Source organism: Herpailurus yagouaroundi, unplaced genomic scaffold (assembly GCF_014898765.1).
Source record: "Herpailurus yagouaroundi ecotype Mexico unplaced genomic scaffold, PumYag 29, whole genome shotgun sequence".
NCBI lineage: Eukaryota > Metazoa > Chordata > Mammalia > Carnivora > Felidae > Herpailurus > Herpailurus yagouaroundi.
Window position 1 is genome coordinate 60,201,693 of NW_024412377.1, and position 18,249 is coordinate 60,219,941.

Sequence of the window (18,249 nt, forward strand, 5' to 3'; positions counted from 1 at the left end):
GAGAGAGAGAGAGAGAGAGAGAGAGAGAGAGAGAGAGAGAGAGAGTACAGGGAGGGATGGAGAGAGACAGAGACAGAATCTGAAGCTGGCTCTAGGCTCTGAGCTGACAACACAGAGCCCAACACGGGGCTTGAACCCAAGAGCCATGAGATCATGACCTGAGCTGAAGTTGGATGCTTAACCGACTGAGCCACCCAGGTGCCCCCAAACTCTGTAAATCTTTGAGAAACCTTGAGGCCTACCCCTAAGTTTGAGAAAGAGTTTAGCAGCAGAGAAGCTGAATGAAGAGGCTGTTTCAAGGAGACTTCATAACTTTCACAAAATTGACTCATAAGTGCTCAGGAGGGGCTGCCTCATGTCATATGAATAAGAAGCAAACACATTTGTCTGAACCAGTGAGTTAATATAGATGACTTCTTCTCCTACTTTTAATCAGAGTTATCCTTTTGGTTGCTAATATAAATATCTGCTATGACTCTGACTGGGATCACCCAGCCTCTGGCTAGAACGAATGAGGTACTAGTGTCCAGCTAGAATGCAGATGAGGAGTCAGAGGCAAACATCTGTCTAGGGAGTATCCACTGCTAATGCACGGGTTCCAAACTTTGCACATTCGAATGTCTTGGAGATCTTTAAATTATTTTTTAGTATTTGTTTATTTGTTTATTTATTTATTTATTTATTTATTTATTTATTTATTTGAGAGAGATTGCTTGAATGGAGGAGGGGGGGAGACAGAATCCCAAGCAAGCTCCATGCTGACAGTACAGAGCCTGACAAGGGGCTTGAACTCATGAAACAGTGAGATATCATGACCTGAGCTGAAACCAAGAGTCGGATGCTTAACTGACTGAGCCACCCAGGAGTCTTGGGGATCTTTAATAAATTCTGATGCCTAGTCACCACCACCAGACAATCTAATTTAATCAGTATGGAGTGTGACCAGGGCAAATGGGAGTTTAAATAGCTCACTGGTGTCAACCAAAGTTCAGGAATCACTCTGCTAATGGCTTCTTTTGATTGAACAGATGTTAGGGAACTCTGTGTGTGTGTGTGTGTGTGTGTGTGTGTGTGTGTGTGTGTGTGTGTATAGTGGGAAGCTTTGTCTAGTCTAGTTCACCAATGTATCCTTAGTACCTGAACAGTCCTAGTACATGGCTGATGCTTAATAAATACCTGTTGAATGAATGACTCTTGGGATAAGTGTGAAACTCTCAATGTCATAGATGTGGAAACTGAAGCTCAGAGTCGATACCACTTCCTCAGGCTCCATGGTAGTCAGGGGTATGGCTGGTGTTCAGATCTGCTCCTGCCTGGCTCTGAAGACCATGCTCTGAGCTGCTCCATTACACTGTTCTTTATGCTATACCTTTAGCACCTACTGAGGATATGACTGGAGATGAGTCTTAGAGTTTTTACCTTCCCTTCCCTTTTGCTGTTTTTTTTTTTAAGTCTTCCCTCATGATTTTTCAAACCTCCATCATTTTACAAAAAAGAGGATAACAAGAGCAGGGGACAGCATAAAGAAATGTGATAAGAACTGGAGCCTGTCACCCCACCTATAACATATTGGAAGCAGCCAAGCTCCCAGTGGGAGGCCACACAGTGTTAGGATGTTTCCTGAGGGCTGGATTTGACTGGTTGCGATAAGAGAGGCTATAGCATCGAGTCAGGGTGGACATAGCTCTAAGGAAGCTAAAGTATGAGGAAGCAGAAGTGATGGACAAATGAAGGAAGCCAGTTGTTTGGGGAGAGAAAGGAGCAGATGCCCCAGAGAGTAGAGGTGCCAGGAAAGAGACAGACCACTGGCCTTGAGAAAGACACAGGGAGTCAGCTATCATGGAGCCACTCCTAATGTCAGCACCTATTTTCCAGTGATGAACTACGTGTATCTTGGGGGAAGGAACAAAGAGGAGACAGAAAGAAAGGAGGAGAAAGAAAGGAAGCTACAAAGCAAAGAGGAACCAGCGAGTATCTATGGCACTGAGGAGACGTGGGTCAACAAGAGTGTTCCTGCTCAGCTGTATGACTTTATGCTGGTCATTTAACCTCTCACTGTCTGTTTCCTCATCTGTAAGACATCACTGTGTGAGGATCAAAAAACACCAGCTATGAAAGAGCAGATTATAAAATCCTATGCAAATGCAAGGAACTAATGTGATTATTATGGTCTGGACATAAGTCTTTTTATCTAAGTTCTTACTGTCTGGGAAGTTATGTTAGAAATGCCTTATTTGGGGCACCTAGGTGGCTCAGTCTATTAAGTGTCCAACTCTTGATTTTGGCTCAGATCTCATCTCATGGTTTGTGAGATTGAGCCCTGCATAGGGCTCTGCATTGACAGCTCCTCTCTCTCTGCCTGTCCCCAACAAGTGCACAATGCTCTTTCTCTTTCTCTCTCTCAAAATAAATAAATAAACACTAAAAACACTAAAAAAAAAAAAAAAAAAAAAAAAAAAAAAAGTCTTATTTCCCCCAGGATTTGGGCCAGGTTTTGCTGGTTTCTCCTCATGGGTTTCCACCCCAGAGCCATCAAAACGGGCTTCATCTCTTTTTTAATTTGCTCTAAGGGTCAAATATAGCTTCCAGGATTTACATAAAATCAATGACAATTTCTAACGTATTTCTATGGCTATTGAAAAGTTATCAAAGAAGTATGTAGCCATATATAAATATGGAAGGCAGTAACCTTTGAAGATTTAATGCTGTTTTAGGATGTGAAGTGTGGGCTAATGAGGGGAGAGGGGTCAAGTTTACTTAATGTTAACAAACTCCATATAAAGAATCTTCTTGGACTTTGACATTTGCCACAGGAGAAAGAGTTTTGGATTTCATGCCAGAGAGACCTGGGTGGAATTTCGGGCCTCTGTTTATTCTTTTATAAAATGGAAGGCCTAATGTCTAATTTAGAGGAAACGTTAAGAGGATTAAATAAAGAAATATATATAAAGCAAGAAATATAGAGCCTATTACACATTTCAATTTAAATGGATTGTTTTTAGCCATTTATACCTCACCATAAAACAGAAGATTTTGGAGCATTTTCCTGGAGTGGAAGGGGATATTTATATTCCTCACCTTGTCATATGAAGCTGAACAGTTTTAGGACATTTGGTTATTCAGCTAGATCAAGAAACATAGATATAAATTTCAGGGAGAATAAACCCACATGAACTGACTCTATAGGAAAGAAAGAAATGACAAATAGTACAAGGATGGCTGGAGTCCTGATTCCAAGCCTGCATGGGGTATGGTGGGAAAGAGTTCTGTGATCGATTAGTAGTGGCTTCCATACATTTTGAGTGAGAGGGTAGAGTGAGAATGCCAAGGAGTACCATTCCTGGTTCCAACTTTACACTTCCAGACAAATAGCAGCTTATGGTGGAAGCCGTCATTCAAGTCCGCTTTAATTTAGCATAGAGCAGGTCTGGTTCAATCTCAGCTTTGTCCATTGTGGGTTCTGGGACCTAATCAAGTTATTTCTCATTTCTAAGACTCATCTGGCTTTTGTGAATTGCTTCCTGTAGTTTTCCTTATTGTTCAGAGTTGGCATGGCAGCAGCTAACCCTAAACTATGGAGAATTTAAAACCAGCCATTCAAAGAAGGTAGAAGATCATTAAAAATACCTTTCTTTGGTGGAGTACCTACCATGTGCGAGGCATGAAGCTGGGCTCTTCACATACAGTGTTTTTCATCCTGCCAGAGATCTGCAAGGAATCACTGTCTTTGGTGTCCACGGGAGGCTCATAAAGTTAAATAATTCATCCCAAATTATACCTATCCACAGTGGTGGAGCTAGGATTTGAATCTTCCCAGGTCTCTTGATTCCAAAATTAATGTTTTCTCTACCACAAGGCATGGATTAGGATGGGAGTTTCCACATATTTTCTTTTTTTTTTTTAATATTTATTTTTGAGAGAGACAGAGAGAAACAGAGCATGAGCAGGGGAGGTGCAGAGAGAGAGAGAGAGAGGGAGGCACATAATCTGAAGCAGGCTCCAGGCTCTGAGCTGTTACAAGAAGAGCCCAACGCAGGGCTCGAACCCCTGGACCACGAGATCATGACTTGAGCCAAAGTCGGGTGCTTAACTGACTGAGCCACCCAGGCACTGCTCCATGTGTTTTCAGTAACAGGCCATAAGCTTACAAGTCCCTATGTGTGCCAGCCTTGTGAGCACTGTCGATAAAACTGATGGTAGGTGGAGAGGATCAAAATCAGACACTAGTGAATTGGATATAGCTTAACTACGAGGAAAGGACATTTGTTGACATTATGTAGACCCATTTGTTCCATTCTCCTTCAGGTCCAGGATTCATCATAATGCTCCAATTTGATGGTGCAAGTGAAAATAAATGAACAGCTCATATTGAATGGTACTCTCCCGTGGCAACTATGATTGTCATGCATACTAATAATGCCACTAGAGTGTCCAAAAGGGCAGGGTAGCTCTGTCTTCTGTATCCCCAGTATCTGAACCAGCAGCTGCCACTTAGTAGGTACTCGAATATTCTTTTGGCTAAATGAATGAAAGAATGAATACAAGCTTCCACTGTTTTGTATTTTCACATTTATTATGTATCACATACTAAGCTGAGAGCTTTACATATATTGTTAGCTCATTTGATTTTTATAACAACAACCTTAGTAGGCAAATACTCTTCTTATCTCTACTTTACAGATGAGGAAATGGAGTCTTAGTGAGGTTGAATAACTTAACCACAACTAAGAAGGGGCAGGTCTGGGATTTGAATCCAGACTGTGTAAGTTCAGAGCTTGAGTTCCTAATCACCACCAAACAAAGCATAGTTTCATGAAAGACCCAAGTCTTCCTGCAAAATGCCAAGTAGATAAGCAGTAAGTGACAGTAAACAATAGTAAAGATGGATAGATGTTTGGTCCACAGACATGAAGGCAAGCTAATTAAGAATACATTTTTCTTTCCTCTCTTTTCATTGTTTATTAGTGTAAAATGTTCAAATGCCTGAACTAAGGGAAGAAAGTGGTCCATTCTTGTGAAGTGGCCTGCAGCTGTAGGCTAAATTCCCAAAGTAGGAGAAACAAGACTTATTATTTAACTTGTCCCTTCCCAATTGTATACCCCATACTTACGCATAATATTTGAGGACAATGGATTCAGTGGTGGGGAGGATGAAATTTTGTTCCAGTGAGGCTGTTGTAGTAATATGGATAACTAATATTTAATCTTCACATCGGCTTCTAAATTAGGTAACTTTATTCCTCCATTCTCCTTGTGAGGAAACGAGAACACAGAGTTAACTTCCCCAAGGCCACACAGATAAAAGTGGTCCACAGGGACTTGACTCAGACAGTCTCACTCTTCAGCCAGCCATTTGTAAACACTGAACTCCCCTGTTCCCACCAAGCTTTGGGGGCCAGCATAATGTTGCATCATGGAAAGCATGGAGACTCATGTATTCTGGAATGTGTTGGTCCCTATTTCCTTCTCTTTCCCTGAACTATTGGTGAGGAGGCTGACTGTCCTGAGAGAGCTGCATGTACTTTCCTTAGAGAAAGCTCTGCATCTCTAGGGAAGCTGTCTTCTTGTGGTCATGCTGTGGTGAATTTCTGTGACATTGTCCAGTTTCCATGGACCTTAATCAGCCATCGCTTGGCAAAAATTACAGGACTGAATATTGGTGGGTTGGAAATACTGTCTGTGTTCTTGAGTGAGGAAGAGGTCCAGTGCTCTCGTATGATCTTGCATCACTGCAAGGTGTGCTCTTTTTTAGCTAAAATTCTGTCTACTGGCATCGGTGCAGTTCAATCTTCCTCCATTTGGAGGAAACACTCAAAGAGAAAATCCACATTGATTTTGAGGGAGTGTAGCTCTTTGGTTTTGATTTTTGTTGTTATTTTTAAATACTTGCTGTTTCCTAGCAGCCCAGGATTATCAATTCTAGAGAAGTCCATCTGGATAATAATCATCTCAAGTGACCTCCCATGACTTCTCTCTGGGTCAGTGAAACCACTACTGTTTGGTTTGGACCTGGCTGTCTTCTCGAGGCTGATACTAGCCTTTGATAGCCTTTGAGAGGGGTCCAGAGTTCGTGACTAATCTAGAAGACCACTTGGTGCCACATGGTAAGCTAATTATTAAGTTGGCAAATGTTTTCCTGGTCTCTGTTCTTACAACCCCTGATATATGTGGTGAGGAAGACTCTTCACTGAGGAGATGTCAGGAAAACTGTACCTTCTTTTCAAAAATTATCCTTATAAAAAGGGGAAGGTTCTCTGCTTCCTTTCCCAAATCATCCTTCTCTCCCCCATCAAAACCTCCTCATCTTCTAACATGGAAGCCTTTCCTTACAGCAGGGTGAGTGGTAGCAAAACACACTGGCCAGCTGGACAGAATCAGGTACATATTCTTTCTATGCTGCATGGTAGCTGTGTGGCTTCTGGCAAATTATTTAACCTCTCTCTGCCATAGTTTACTCACTGGTAAAATGGGATGACAGTATCTATTCCTAGAGTAGTTGTAAAGTGCAATGAGATCATGCATGTAAAGTATTTAACGCATTTAAAGTTTCTAGTAATGGTTGTTATTTTAAGACTGTTATATACATTTATATACATGCACTCACATAAACTTGTCTGTATATGTTTTTCTTAAATATTATATGCAATACAGGAATATATACTATGGAATAAATGTAACAACATGGCAATATATTTTTATGTATAATAGTAGTATTAATGGGAGTGCAAATTATGCCAACAAAGTAACATAGTTCCCAAGAGGCCAGTGGGTCTAGAATGCCAAGCTGTTTCCGGTTTCCAGGCTTTAGAAACATGCAACAAATGGAGGTCTCCCGAGGATCTTATGGCTGAGCTGTTCTGCCTTCTAGGGGAGCTTGGTGGTTGCTCCTGCTGCACCCACCTACTATTACTCCATTCATGTGTGTAAGAGCCATGTGAAGGGGAGAACTATGGACAGGAGCCCTGCAGCCAGTGCTGAAACTTCCTGGGTCAGAGATGAGCTGCCCTCCTTGGAAAAAGAAACCACAGGCCTGCTGCTTCTCTGTGAGGCCGCCTGGACCAGATGGAAGTTTGATACTCTCCAGTTGAGTTGATAACACCCTCTGAGTCTCAGGGCGACAGCTACTTAGTTTGTTTTACTTTATTGCCAGCCCAGAGCTGAGAAGCTGGGAAGATTGACTCCTTCTGAAACAGTCCTTGTTCCAGCCCTGTCCAACTTCTCCTTCCTAATAGCTGAAGTGTTTATGTGTGTCAGTGTAAACTTCTGGTGACTGCAATTCTACAGCATCACTTCAAAGCCCTGGAACAATATGCAGCCCTTGAAAGCCAATAACTTGCTGCCGGCACTGAGGTCTTGGCTTTCTCAACTTGCTGAGGGTTCTATTTCTGTTTCTGTCCTCTCACTTTGGTCTTAATTATGATGAGTACATATTATACTTTGTCCAGGTGCTGGGGAATGAGGGCAGGGGTTTGAGGGATGAAATAAGGTGAAATTCAGCACGTACACTTTTGGGGGCCTACTGTGTGCTGGAAATTGCAGTAGGTACATGATATACGTTATTTCACGTCATTTCCCTTTTATCCCACATGAAGATGCTGAGGCTCAGGGCATGAAGAAGTGGGCCTTGGTGCATGCAGGGGCTAGGTGGAGTGCTGGGGTTCCTGTCCAGGCCCCTGCGGGCCCAGAGCTCTGTGTTCTTTAGCCTAAGAGTGAATGGAAGGACAGTTTGCTAGGAGTACTTGAACCAGCCTTTATCAGAGCATGTGCCTCAGCACAGGGCATCTCTTTAGAATTTAGACATTGTAAACAAGCTGCCCATGGTGGGGGGAGCGCAGCCTGCCCATGTGTTTGATTTGGCTAGCATGGTGTTAAAAGAGGTGAACCAGAACAACTTATTCTTTAGAGAGAATGTGGGTTCCACACACTTCATTACTTCCCACTGGTCCAGACTTATTCCATTTCACTTCTTTCTTTTGCTCTCCCAGCCCTTCAGGCATCTGTTTTTGCCACGTCTGCTTGGGGTTTCCTGACAAAAATGGCCTTGACCAACGAGGTTGGAATGTGCTAGACACTGTAACTGCCTGGAAGGATGTTATAGTGTGTCTTAGCATATCGCAATTCTGAAAAATTCTGCAATTAAAACAAAAAAGAAAGCTCACTGGTTTATTTTTGCCTAAACCAAAGTTTCCCCCAAATTATTTTATTGCAAGTCCTTTTTCCCCTCACAGAATACCCAACACCATCCTGTGGAACAAGAGTGTCCCAATAGAGCATCAGCTTTAGAATCTTGTTATCTCTTGTCATCTTGATTTGAAAGAATAAAAAATGAATTCCTAGACACAAGATCAAATAACTATAAAGAAAAAGTCTGACAAATCTGACAACATACATATTAAAGCTCTTCTGTGCAATGAAAGCTCTGATAAACAAAGCTGAAAGACAAGCAGCAAATAGGACAAGCAAAAGGAAATTCTTCCAATTTTTTTTTACTGCAAAATGGCTAATTTTAGTGATACATAAAGAATTTCACGAACCAATAAGAAAATAAATCACCCAAAAGGGAAATGAGGAGAGGATATGAACAAGCAAGTTAGTAAAGACAGATGTTCAATAAATGTACAAAAGGTGCCCAATGCACTAGAAACCAAAGATTTGTAAATTAGTTGCAAATTATACATCACATTGACAAAACTAAAAAGATTTGTATACCAGTGTTAGCATAGGGAAAGGAGTAAAAGGAAATTGGTTATCACTTCTTTCTAATGTAATATGACAATATTTCCTATATATAAAAATATACATGATATATTTATAATATATAAATAAATATATAATATACAAACATATAAATAATATAATTTATATAATATACAATAAATATAGAATATATTTATAATATATGTATTTATATAGAATATATTTATAATATATAAATACATATAATATATTATAAATATATTCTATATTTATTTGTATATATACATTTTGATGCACTAATTCATCTTTGAGCAATCCCTCCTGTAGGGATTCTCACAGGTACACAATTGTATATACTAACTGTTTTCTTACTACATATTTTATAATAAAGAAAAACTGAAACTAGTGTGAACTCCATCAGTAGGGAAGGGGTTAGAGAAGGTACCATGTGCCCATAAGGGCATTGCTAACTAGGGGTTGGATATGAAGGGTGTGCAGTCTATGTGATAGCATGCAAAGATATCAGTGCTAGATGGCTCACTGCAAAAAACAAGGTGCAGAACTGTATAAATCAAGCACACACACACACACACACACACACACACACATACACACGTGTGTGTGCACCTGTGCACATTCTTGCATAGAAAACAGTCAAGAAGGAAACTCACCACAGTGTTGACGGTGGCCCCTCTGGGGAATAAGGATTTGGGCTGAGATGGAGATGTGGGACTTCAGTGACACTCTTCACCTTAATACTTTACTTTATCCTGTGTGATGTTTTTGTACATTGCACTTATATTGCTGATTTTTGAAAATCATAAACAATGAGAACAAATGAAAGGATGAAGGCATAGAGAGAGACAATTGCTGTTTGAGTGAGGTGGGCACGTAGCTTAAGGCTTCTGAGGGGTGGCTATCTACGCAGCCTGCCTGAGTTTGAATCGTGGCTCTCCTACTTGCTAACTTTGTGACTTTTGGCTCTTTAATCTTGGTGCACCAGAGGTTCCTTATCTATGAAAATAGTATTTCTCCTGTAGGTCTGACATAAGGTTTAAGAAGATAGTCTGTCAGGTGTTCAGTGCCTGCCCCAGTCAAAGTTCTCCGAGAATGAATAGTCATAATTATTATTTATGTTAACTAAGAAACTCAGCGATATATGGTTAGAAGTAAGATTTTCTTTAAGAAAGGAATTTTCAGTATTTTTATTTTGGTCTGATCATTAGAGGGTGATACATGTTAACTATAGTACACTTAGAATATAAAGAAAAATAAAAAGAAAAGTTTAAAATGCATCCTTCCACTAGATTCTTCAGTGTTGTTTTCCAGCCATGTGACTTAAAACTCCTTCTGTAGAAACTGCAGTCTTCTCTGCTGCTTAGCAAAGGATGCTGCTATGTGGGGGACTGGGGGTGTGTCTCATACCTCTGGCGGCATCAGTTAACTTGCGCCGAGGAAAGAAACAGGCAACAAGCAGTGCACAGCTAGTATGCTAACCCAGCTAGTGGACCAAAACATTCCCACCATTGTTCACAAATTGGCCATGGTGAGAAAATATGAATAACTTAGTCCAAGCTGTCCTTGCCACCAACAATACAATTCAAACACACTATCTTCCAATAATAATAGAAGTTACCACTTAACAGTCTCCAAAATAAGTATGCTGGCTCTCTGTTGGATGCCTCATGTATATTATTTTTAATTTTTCCAATCCTGCAAAATAGGTACTGTTTTCCCTATTTTACAGACAAGGACATTGAGACATCAGAGAAGTTAAGTTTTGTCCACAACCACATGGTTACTAGGAGTAGAACCAGGATTTGATAGCAGGTGTCTAACTTCAAAGTCTGTGATCATTGTATACATTACTTCCTCCTTGAAGATAGAAGAACTTGTGCCTTACTTTTGTAATCAAAGAAGTGCATGCTAATGTTTCAGTCTACATACAGTGTCTTGTATCTCTCTGTAGGAGTGCCCAGGATTCAGGGTCATTCTCTCTTGATCCCTCTCACGTTGTGAAGTACCCTCCTCACCATGTGGAGTTATCGGATGTGGGCATCCCTTATGTTTATTTCACTTTCCACCTAGGTGGCAGCTTTGAAATACATCCCATCTGTCCTCCATGATGTGGAAATGGTCTTTGATGCGAAGTTACTCAGGTGAGAGCTCACCATGTGCTTTCCTGGGCTCTGATGGCAAGCCAGGGGTTCAGCGGGAATGGAGGAGTGCTTTTATGGGGGGGGGGGGTTCTAGATGGGCACTTGGAGCTAGGGTGGGGAGGACACATGGTGGGAATTTGGTATAGGGCCTCCACTGTGGGATTTTGACATTCTGGTTTTATCTTGCCAGACTTTGGTGAACACCGACATAAAATAAACTTCCTTCTTTGGTGACACAAATGATACAGCATGCAAACATATAGATTAAAGAACTGATAGTTGCTGTAAATGTCTTAATTTCATTTGGACTTGAAGGTTATTTGGGGGTCCCAGTCTATGCCCTCTATGCCAGATAGTTACAAATGGGGAGCAACCTTACAGGAATAATAGAGATAGGCTCCCGTTTGCTTTCTCCTTCTTTACCCCACTTGTCTCATGAGATGAACACGTTAGTTTAGGGTGATCATGCTGTTAGGATAGAGGCATCTGAACCAGCATGTCCTTTCCTCTTTTTCCTAAATTCACCTAAGTTCTGAGATAACATATAGATGATTTTAAAAACTTTTTTTATTGAAATACTTTCAGATTTAGGAAAGAGTTGCAAAGATAGCATGCCCTTCACCGAACTTCTCTTAAAAAGTTCAAATTTTACGTGACTATGGCATATCCATCAACACTGAGGAATTACCACCGTTGTAATTCTATTCACTGCATCCCAGGCTTTATTTGGATCTCATTGGTTTTCTCACTAATGTCCTTTTTTTCTTTGTATCAAGATGTCTGCTGGCTTCTTCTCATCCTTCTGGTCTCAAATGAAATGTTATCTTCTCAGAGAAGCTACTTCTGAATATTGTAAATAAATTAAATTTCTCCCCCACCCCCTACCCCATTACTCTGTGATGCAACTCCTATTTATTTTCTTCATTGCACGTATCCCTTTGTATTGATTTGTTTGCTTCTGTGTTGTAATGTCGACCTCCATCAGAATGTAAGCTCCATGCTGACTGGGACCAAGTTTGTTCCTACTGTATCCCCACTGTTCTGCACACTGTCTGTCACACATTAAATAGATGCTTAACAAGTACTTGAAAGAATGAATGAGCACAATGAGATGATTTTGGAAAGCTGACAGGGGCTATAATTCTGTTTCAGCGGTGTCTTTGTGTTCACTCTATCTGGGAAGAACTATCTTCTTTTTCATGTCCTAAACTAGTTCTAACTCACAACTTTTCATAGCTTTTTTTAAAAAATAAGGACCCTTCTGATCTTAAGACTTATAAAGCATTACTAACTATAAAACATTAGTAAATAAAATGTTATGGTAACAAAATCAGAACCTGGTTTTAAATCCTTGTTTTTCAATGCCCCCCCCACCCCCCGCCAGCTACACAATCTTAGGAAAGTTAGTTAACCTTTCTGAACCTTAGTTTTTCCACTTGTAGATTGGGATAAGTATTGTATCTATCTCAGAGAGTCATGAGGTTTAACTAGAATAATGGATGTAAAGTGCAAAGCATGTGTCTGATACACATAAGGGCTCAGGGTTACTGGTATCATTTTCAGGTTTTCACATCTCTTTGGATGCTATTAGTAGTCAACACTAACACCAATGACATAAAAGCTTACTATGCATCTGATGCTTTGCCGGGAACTGTGGAGCCAAGGAAGCAAGATATATGTCGTTTTTGCCTCCACAGAGCTGGCAGTCTGGGAGTGGATTGTAAGTGCCAAGATGTGGGAAACATCTAACTTGATCTAACTTGTCTTCTGCATTCCTATTTTTCCTGTCCTCAGCCAACTCCTATATGAGTTCTACACCTGCATCCCCCCTGTGAAACTCCAAAAGCAGAAAGTCCAGTCTATGAATGAGATAGTCCAGAGCAACCTCTTTAAAAAGCAAGGTGAGTGCAAAGCATCCTGGCTGGGTGAATGGTGCCATAAACCACATGCTCAACAGGCCAGAGAAACCTACCCAGTGACTCAAAGGTTTCTTGTGTAACAACTCCCTCAGTCTGAATAAATGCAAAAAGTAGGAAGTAGCTGACAACTTAGCCATCGGAATCTAAATTGATTTTAGGAAAGCTTAGGTTGCATTGTTTGCTCCTCCTGAGAGAGTTTAATGAGGTGGTAAATTTGGAGTCATATCTTTAGGTCATTCTGCCATGAGATTTTCCCCTACACGGTTTATACTTGTATGAATGTCTTCAACTTGAGAGGAAGTAGGTAAATTTCTTTTTTTGGTAGAAAGAACCTGTAACAGAGAAGTTTTCAAAGTTTCCAGAGTGTAAGAATAAACTAGAGAGCCAATGCGGATTCCTGTGACCCATCTCAGATTCTGATGGAGTAGAAATTAGAGGGGTTTTTGTTTTAGTTTTGCAAAATGTAAATTACCTTTGAATAGCTAATGTGTTTACATGGATCAAAATGCAAAGGTATGAAAAGGTACCACATGAAAAGAGTTCCTCCAGACTCTCTTCATAATCTCTCTGATCTCTTCTCCAAAGGCAACCAATGGTTCCAGTTTCTTATGTTTGCTTCCGGGGATACTCCATGTATAAGCGATCAGACACATTTATACTATACGTTCTTCCCTGATCTTTTATTATTACTATTACTCAAATAATAGTGTAATATCCAACTGTCCTGTACTTTGCCTTTCTTCACTTAATGGTATTTTCTCAAGAGCAGGGAATGACACTAGTTTTGGGCAGGAGCTTCTGCTCACCCCAAACTGATCTCTGGTAACCACCAGTCCTCTGACCAGTGCCCCGCTGCTAAGAGCCTTGGGGTGCCCTGTTTTTTAAGTGACCTAGAGGGCCACACCTCTGGATATGGCCAGGCAGGATTAGAAGTCAGTTCATCATTCACCTCATCTCCAGCAACATTTCACATTTCTTTTTTTTTTTTTTTCAATGTTTATTTATTTTTGGGACAGAGAGAGACAGAGCATGAACGGGGGAGGGGCAGAGAGAGAGGGAGACACAGAATCGGAAACAGGCTCCAGGCTCTGAGCCATCAGCCCAGAGCCTGACGCGGGGCTCGAACTCACGGACCGCGAGATCGTGACCTGGCTGAAGTCGGATGCTCAACCGACTGCGCCACCCAGGCACCCCGACATTTCTGATATCAATCCTATCTGTGAGGATGAGAAAAAAATGATTTTTGAGGGTCAGCACTGTTTTCTGTATGCTAAGGCCAACACTTCCCAATTTTTAATTCCTCTGTGTCCACACTGGTGTCAGTGATAAAATGAGAAGCAAACTGTGCAAGAAGCAAGAGGTCTTAGAAGGCAGAGAATCTGTCCTCACCCAGCTGAAATTTATCCAGAGAGCTGGGCTTGAATACTTACGTAAATTGCCTAGTAATCACAGAAATATTCAGCAGCCACTTCACTGTAAATATTCTTTTCCCCCAATGCCTGGTTAACATAGTGCATCCAAAATTGCTCTCTGAATTCCTGTCCCTGGAGTTAAGGGTAGGAGAAGGGCATGGGAAGAAAAGCGTTCTTGTGATTTTATATTTGTGTCTGTGGTTTCCTGACCATTCAGACAGATGTGTGACAACAGATGAATGCAACAAATATATGGTTTGTTTGTACAAGGTGTTTTGTGGCAAGGTGATTAGAAACTAATCCTGGTAAGTCTTCTTGCATCTGTTGTGTACTGGGTTTTTTAAGTGGACATTCTGTGGTTTTCATGTTCTGACTTCCACATCAGACTGAATTGCCCTCACTCTGAAAGCTTTGAAATATGCCTGCCCCTTTCTGCCCTGGCAGTTTCTTCCTGGATTTCGGGGGGGTGTCACTGTGGAGACTGTAGAGATGGATTGAGTCCCACCCTAGGGACCAGGACGACTTCAGGTACGTATGGTGCTGCACCGCACAGGCAGCAGAGAGTGGGGCTATTTGGCTTCCCCTCATTGTTCAGAGCTGCCGTCATCGCAGGGGCCCGGCTTAGCATCAAGGCCAGATGGAGTGCCAGCACCGTCCTGGATTGGGCATGTGGTGTCGACTCCAGGCTGGTGGAAGTCGGAGTAACTCCTATACTGGAGTCACATCTCCCGGACTGGTGGTGGCCCCCAAGAGTCAGCATAATCACAGGCTGGACAGTTGCTACCCACCCGTCCTGCTGTGTCTCTGAGTTTCAGATTCGGTAAAAACCCTCTGATTAATATTAACAGACAGAAGGCCAGCCCCAGCGTTGTACACAGTTGGAAAAGAAATGCAAAGTTCTTGCCTTTAAACACTTACAGAGACCAGAAATAGGTGGACAGGGAACTCTTTGGAGACATCTTTCAAAGGGGAGGCAATGTGTAATTAGTCTATCCATCACTGGTTCACATGTGAAAGCAGTATGCACAGCTTAAAGGTAACTCCTCTCCCACTACTGATTTGCTAAGTGAACCCTCTTCCCAAAATAACCCCAAAGGGAAACATCAGCTTATGCCTCTTCTTAAGTGCTCAGGTTCCAAATTAATACAATCTGAATTCATACGTGCTTGCTGGGTCTCATTGGCTCTTGGGTATCTCCTTTATACCCTTAAATAAGGTGAGTTTGATTCCTTGGCCAAGTTTGAGCTGAAATGAAATCCCTCCTGTTGTTCTCCCTGTGAAGTGTCCTGTGCCTCAGGGATGTGATTTGCTTTGAGCCTGCACTCATTTAACTGCCAGATGTGCAAATTGCCTGGAGTATTGTCGGTGACATTAGCTTGTACTCACAGCCTTAAACATGTGTATTGACATCAAGCAGAGGGGCCAGAAGGCTTTTAAGCACTTTCTGAAATGTTGGCAGACTATCCTATTGGCCTATCTTCAGGAGGATCCTATGGAGAGGGGGGAGAGACAAGGTTTACTGGTTAAGGACACCGTTCTTGTATATCACTAGGCCTGGGTTGAATTCCTAGTTCATTTTCTTATTAGCTGTGTGATTATGGGCAATTTACTTAACCTCTCAGATGCTTAGTAAGCTCATCTGTGAAATGGAAAAATAATAACCATGTCTATGTCAGAAGGCTACCATGTGGCTAATTAAGTGAATAATGCATTTAAAGTACCTATCACAGCACAGTGTCCTATACTAAGTGATAGCTGTTATTATGGGTGTTGTGGGTATTATTCCTGCTGCCCCTTCCATTTTCCTAGCTTCTGTTCTGACTTCCCAATTCCTTGCAATAAGAGGGTCCCTTCGTATGTGACAGTTGCATGGAAGCCAAGCTTCCTTCCTTCCCTGGAAGCTACATGTATATCCTCAACCTCTGAGAAACACAGAACTTATTCAATAAAAAGGCCTTGGCCTATGTGTGCTTCCTATTCTGATTTTGAATGTTTTTTTTTTTTCAATCTTAATTTCATTTCCCTTTATTTTTGCGAAAGGCCTGTGCTATGTATGCTACAAGAAATACAGGTCAGAGTGAGATGTTTGTGCTTTCTCATTTTATTGTTTGTCTTGCTGTAGACCTCAACATAGTTACACAGTCTGGAACACTTGACAGCCATATTTTATGATGGTTCTGTAGGACTCTTTTAACACACACACACACACACACACACACACACACACACACACGTGCGAGCACACACACACACACTTTCCCCCCTTTTTTCTTTCATGGAAGCAATTAATCTCAACTTCTCCTAGACCTATTATCTTGAGTAAATTACTTAATAATTACTTAATCCTGTAAATCTCAATTTCTTCATCTGAAAAGTGGGAATAACCACAGAACGGGTATCATTGGGTTATTGTATGGACTCAATGGCATAATATGGCCTTTTAGCCTGGGGTGTGAGGGAGTTAAGAGTCTCAAGCAGCCAAGGTCGCACAGGGAGTGGCCCACCCAGTGTGAATGATTTCAGGGTTCAGTGAGAGGAGACTAAGAAATCTGTGGAGACTAATTTGCTATCTTCTCTAAGTCAAGCTCAGACTTGCCCGCTGGTGGTGATGGGAGAAACGAATAGATATGCCCTGAGAAAGCTCTGGGGGGAGTCTGCGAGAAAAGCAAACCTTATGTGCCTTTGGAACAGATTTGTCCCTATGAGAACCTAATCTCTAAGTAATGTGTCTTTTTAGTCTGATGCTAATCAGATGAACCATCTGGTTCAGTGTAAACTGCTTTAGGATCCACATTGCTCGCTTTTCTCAACTTCCAAAACAAACAGAGGAGGAGGAGAGGGAGAGACAGAGACAGAGAGAGAGAAACAGAGAGAGACAGGGACCAAAAGAGAGAGAGAGAGAAAGAAAAAAACAAAAGGACAGAGAGAGACAAAGAGAAACAGAGAGAGACAGACAGACAGAAAGTGAGACAGAAGGGAATGAAGAGACAGAAAGGAGAGAGACAGAGACAAGAGACACAGTGCTGACAGAGATCTGGAAATTCTTCTGGTGTTTATTTTCAGCTAGTAGGTTTTTCTTTGGAAACTTTATTGAGGAGCTCTTCTGTGAGTACAAAGCATCCAGTTTTTCTTTTATGAGGATGTAATTTCCTTCTTTCCCCTTCCTCTTGTCTGTTGCCCACAATACCCACAGCTCCCCAGGGGGGTGGGGGCACAGGTGGCTGTGCCCAGTGCCATGGGGTTTATCTTTGCTAATCAGCACATCCCTGCAGCACTGGCCTGGGAGCAGAGGAGAGTCCTCTTGCTCTACAGTTATTACTGTGCTTGGTGAACTTATGTAACATCTCTGAACCTCCGGGATTCCACATCTGAAGAATGTGAGTAAGACTGTTGCCATAAGAATACAGACTTTTGATTCAGGTAATTCTTGTTTCTGGTCTTGGCCTGGTCGCTTACTAGCTGTGTTCCTTTGAACAAGTAACCTCTCTGAACCTTGGTTTCTTACCTACAAAAATGGGATAACATATGTAAAACTACCCAGCAGAGTACTTTACATACTTGCTGTGTACTTAAAAGTATCTATTGTATCTATTGCATAACAGTAATAGCCACAAGAATAATAATGCTATCAATAGCATTTTAGAGCGAGACTTATATTTATTACATGCTAGCTATGCATTAAGTGTTATAAAGGACATAAACATGTATTAAATTCTCACAACAACCTAATATCATAGGTATTATTATTCCCATGTTATAGATGGGGAAACCAAGGCCTGGAATACCAAGTAACTTTTATCCCAATGAGACCAAATATTACACAGTATATTAGGGTATTCATGTATCGGGCTATGTGATGCCACAGTAGGAAATACATCCCTAGATCTCAGTGGTTTAGCAATGTAAAGGTTTATTTCTCTCTTTTGTAAAGTCTGATGGGGGGCCCTGCACCTTTTGTCCCTTCTGAAGCTATTCTAGCTGGTACCATGGCCTCCATGTCAGCCTGAAAGTGACACCCACCAAGTGCATCCACAGTCCTTTGGCCAGAACCCATCACAAGTT

At 41.4% G+C, this 18,249-nt stretch overlaps 1 protein-coding gene across 1 annotated transcript in view; it reads left to right on the forward strand.

Annotated features, from left to right (window-relative positions):
• The window catches only part of DOCK2 (dedicator of cytokinesis 2), a 418,809-nt gene that overhangs the window by 110,215 nt on the left and 290,345 nt on the right, over nucleotides 1-18,249 (forward strand). Inside the window, exons 24-25 of the mRNA XM_040444509.1 lie at nucleotides 10,786-10,856; nucleotides 12,651-12,757. Of these exons, the coding sequence (XP_040300443.1) occupies nucleotides 10,786-10,856; nucleotides 12,651-12,757 (178 nt within the window). The remainder of the gene's footprint in view (nucleotides 1-10,785; nucleotides 10,857-12,650; nucleotides 12,758-18,249) is intronic.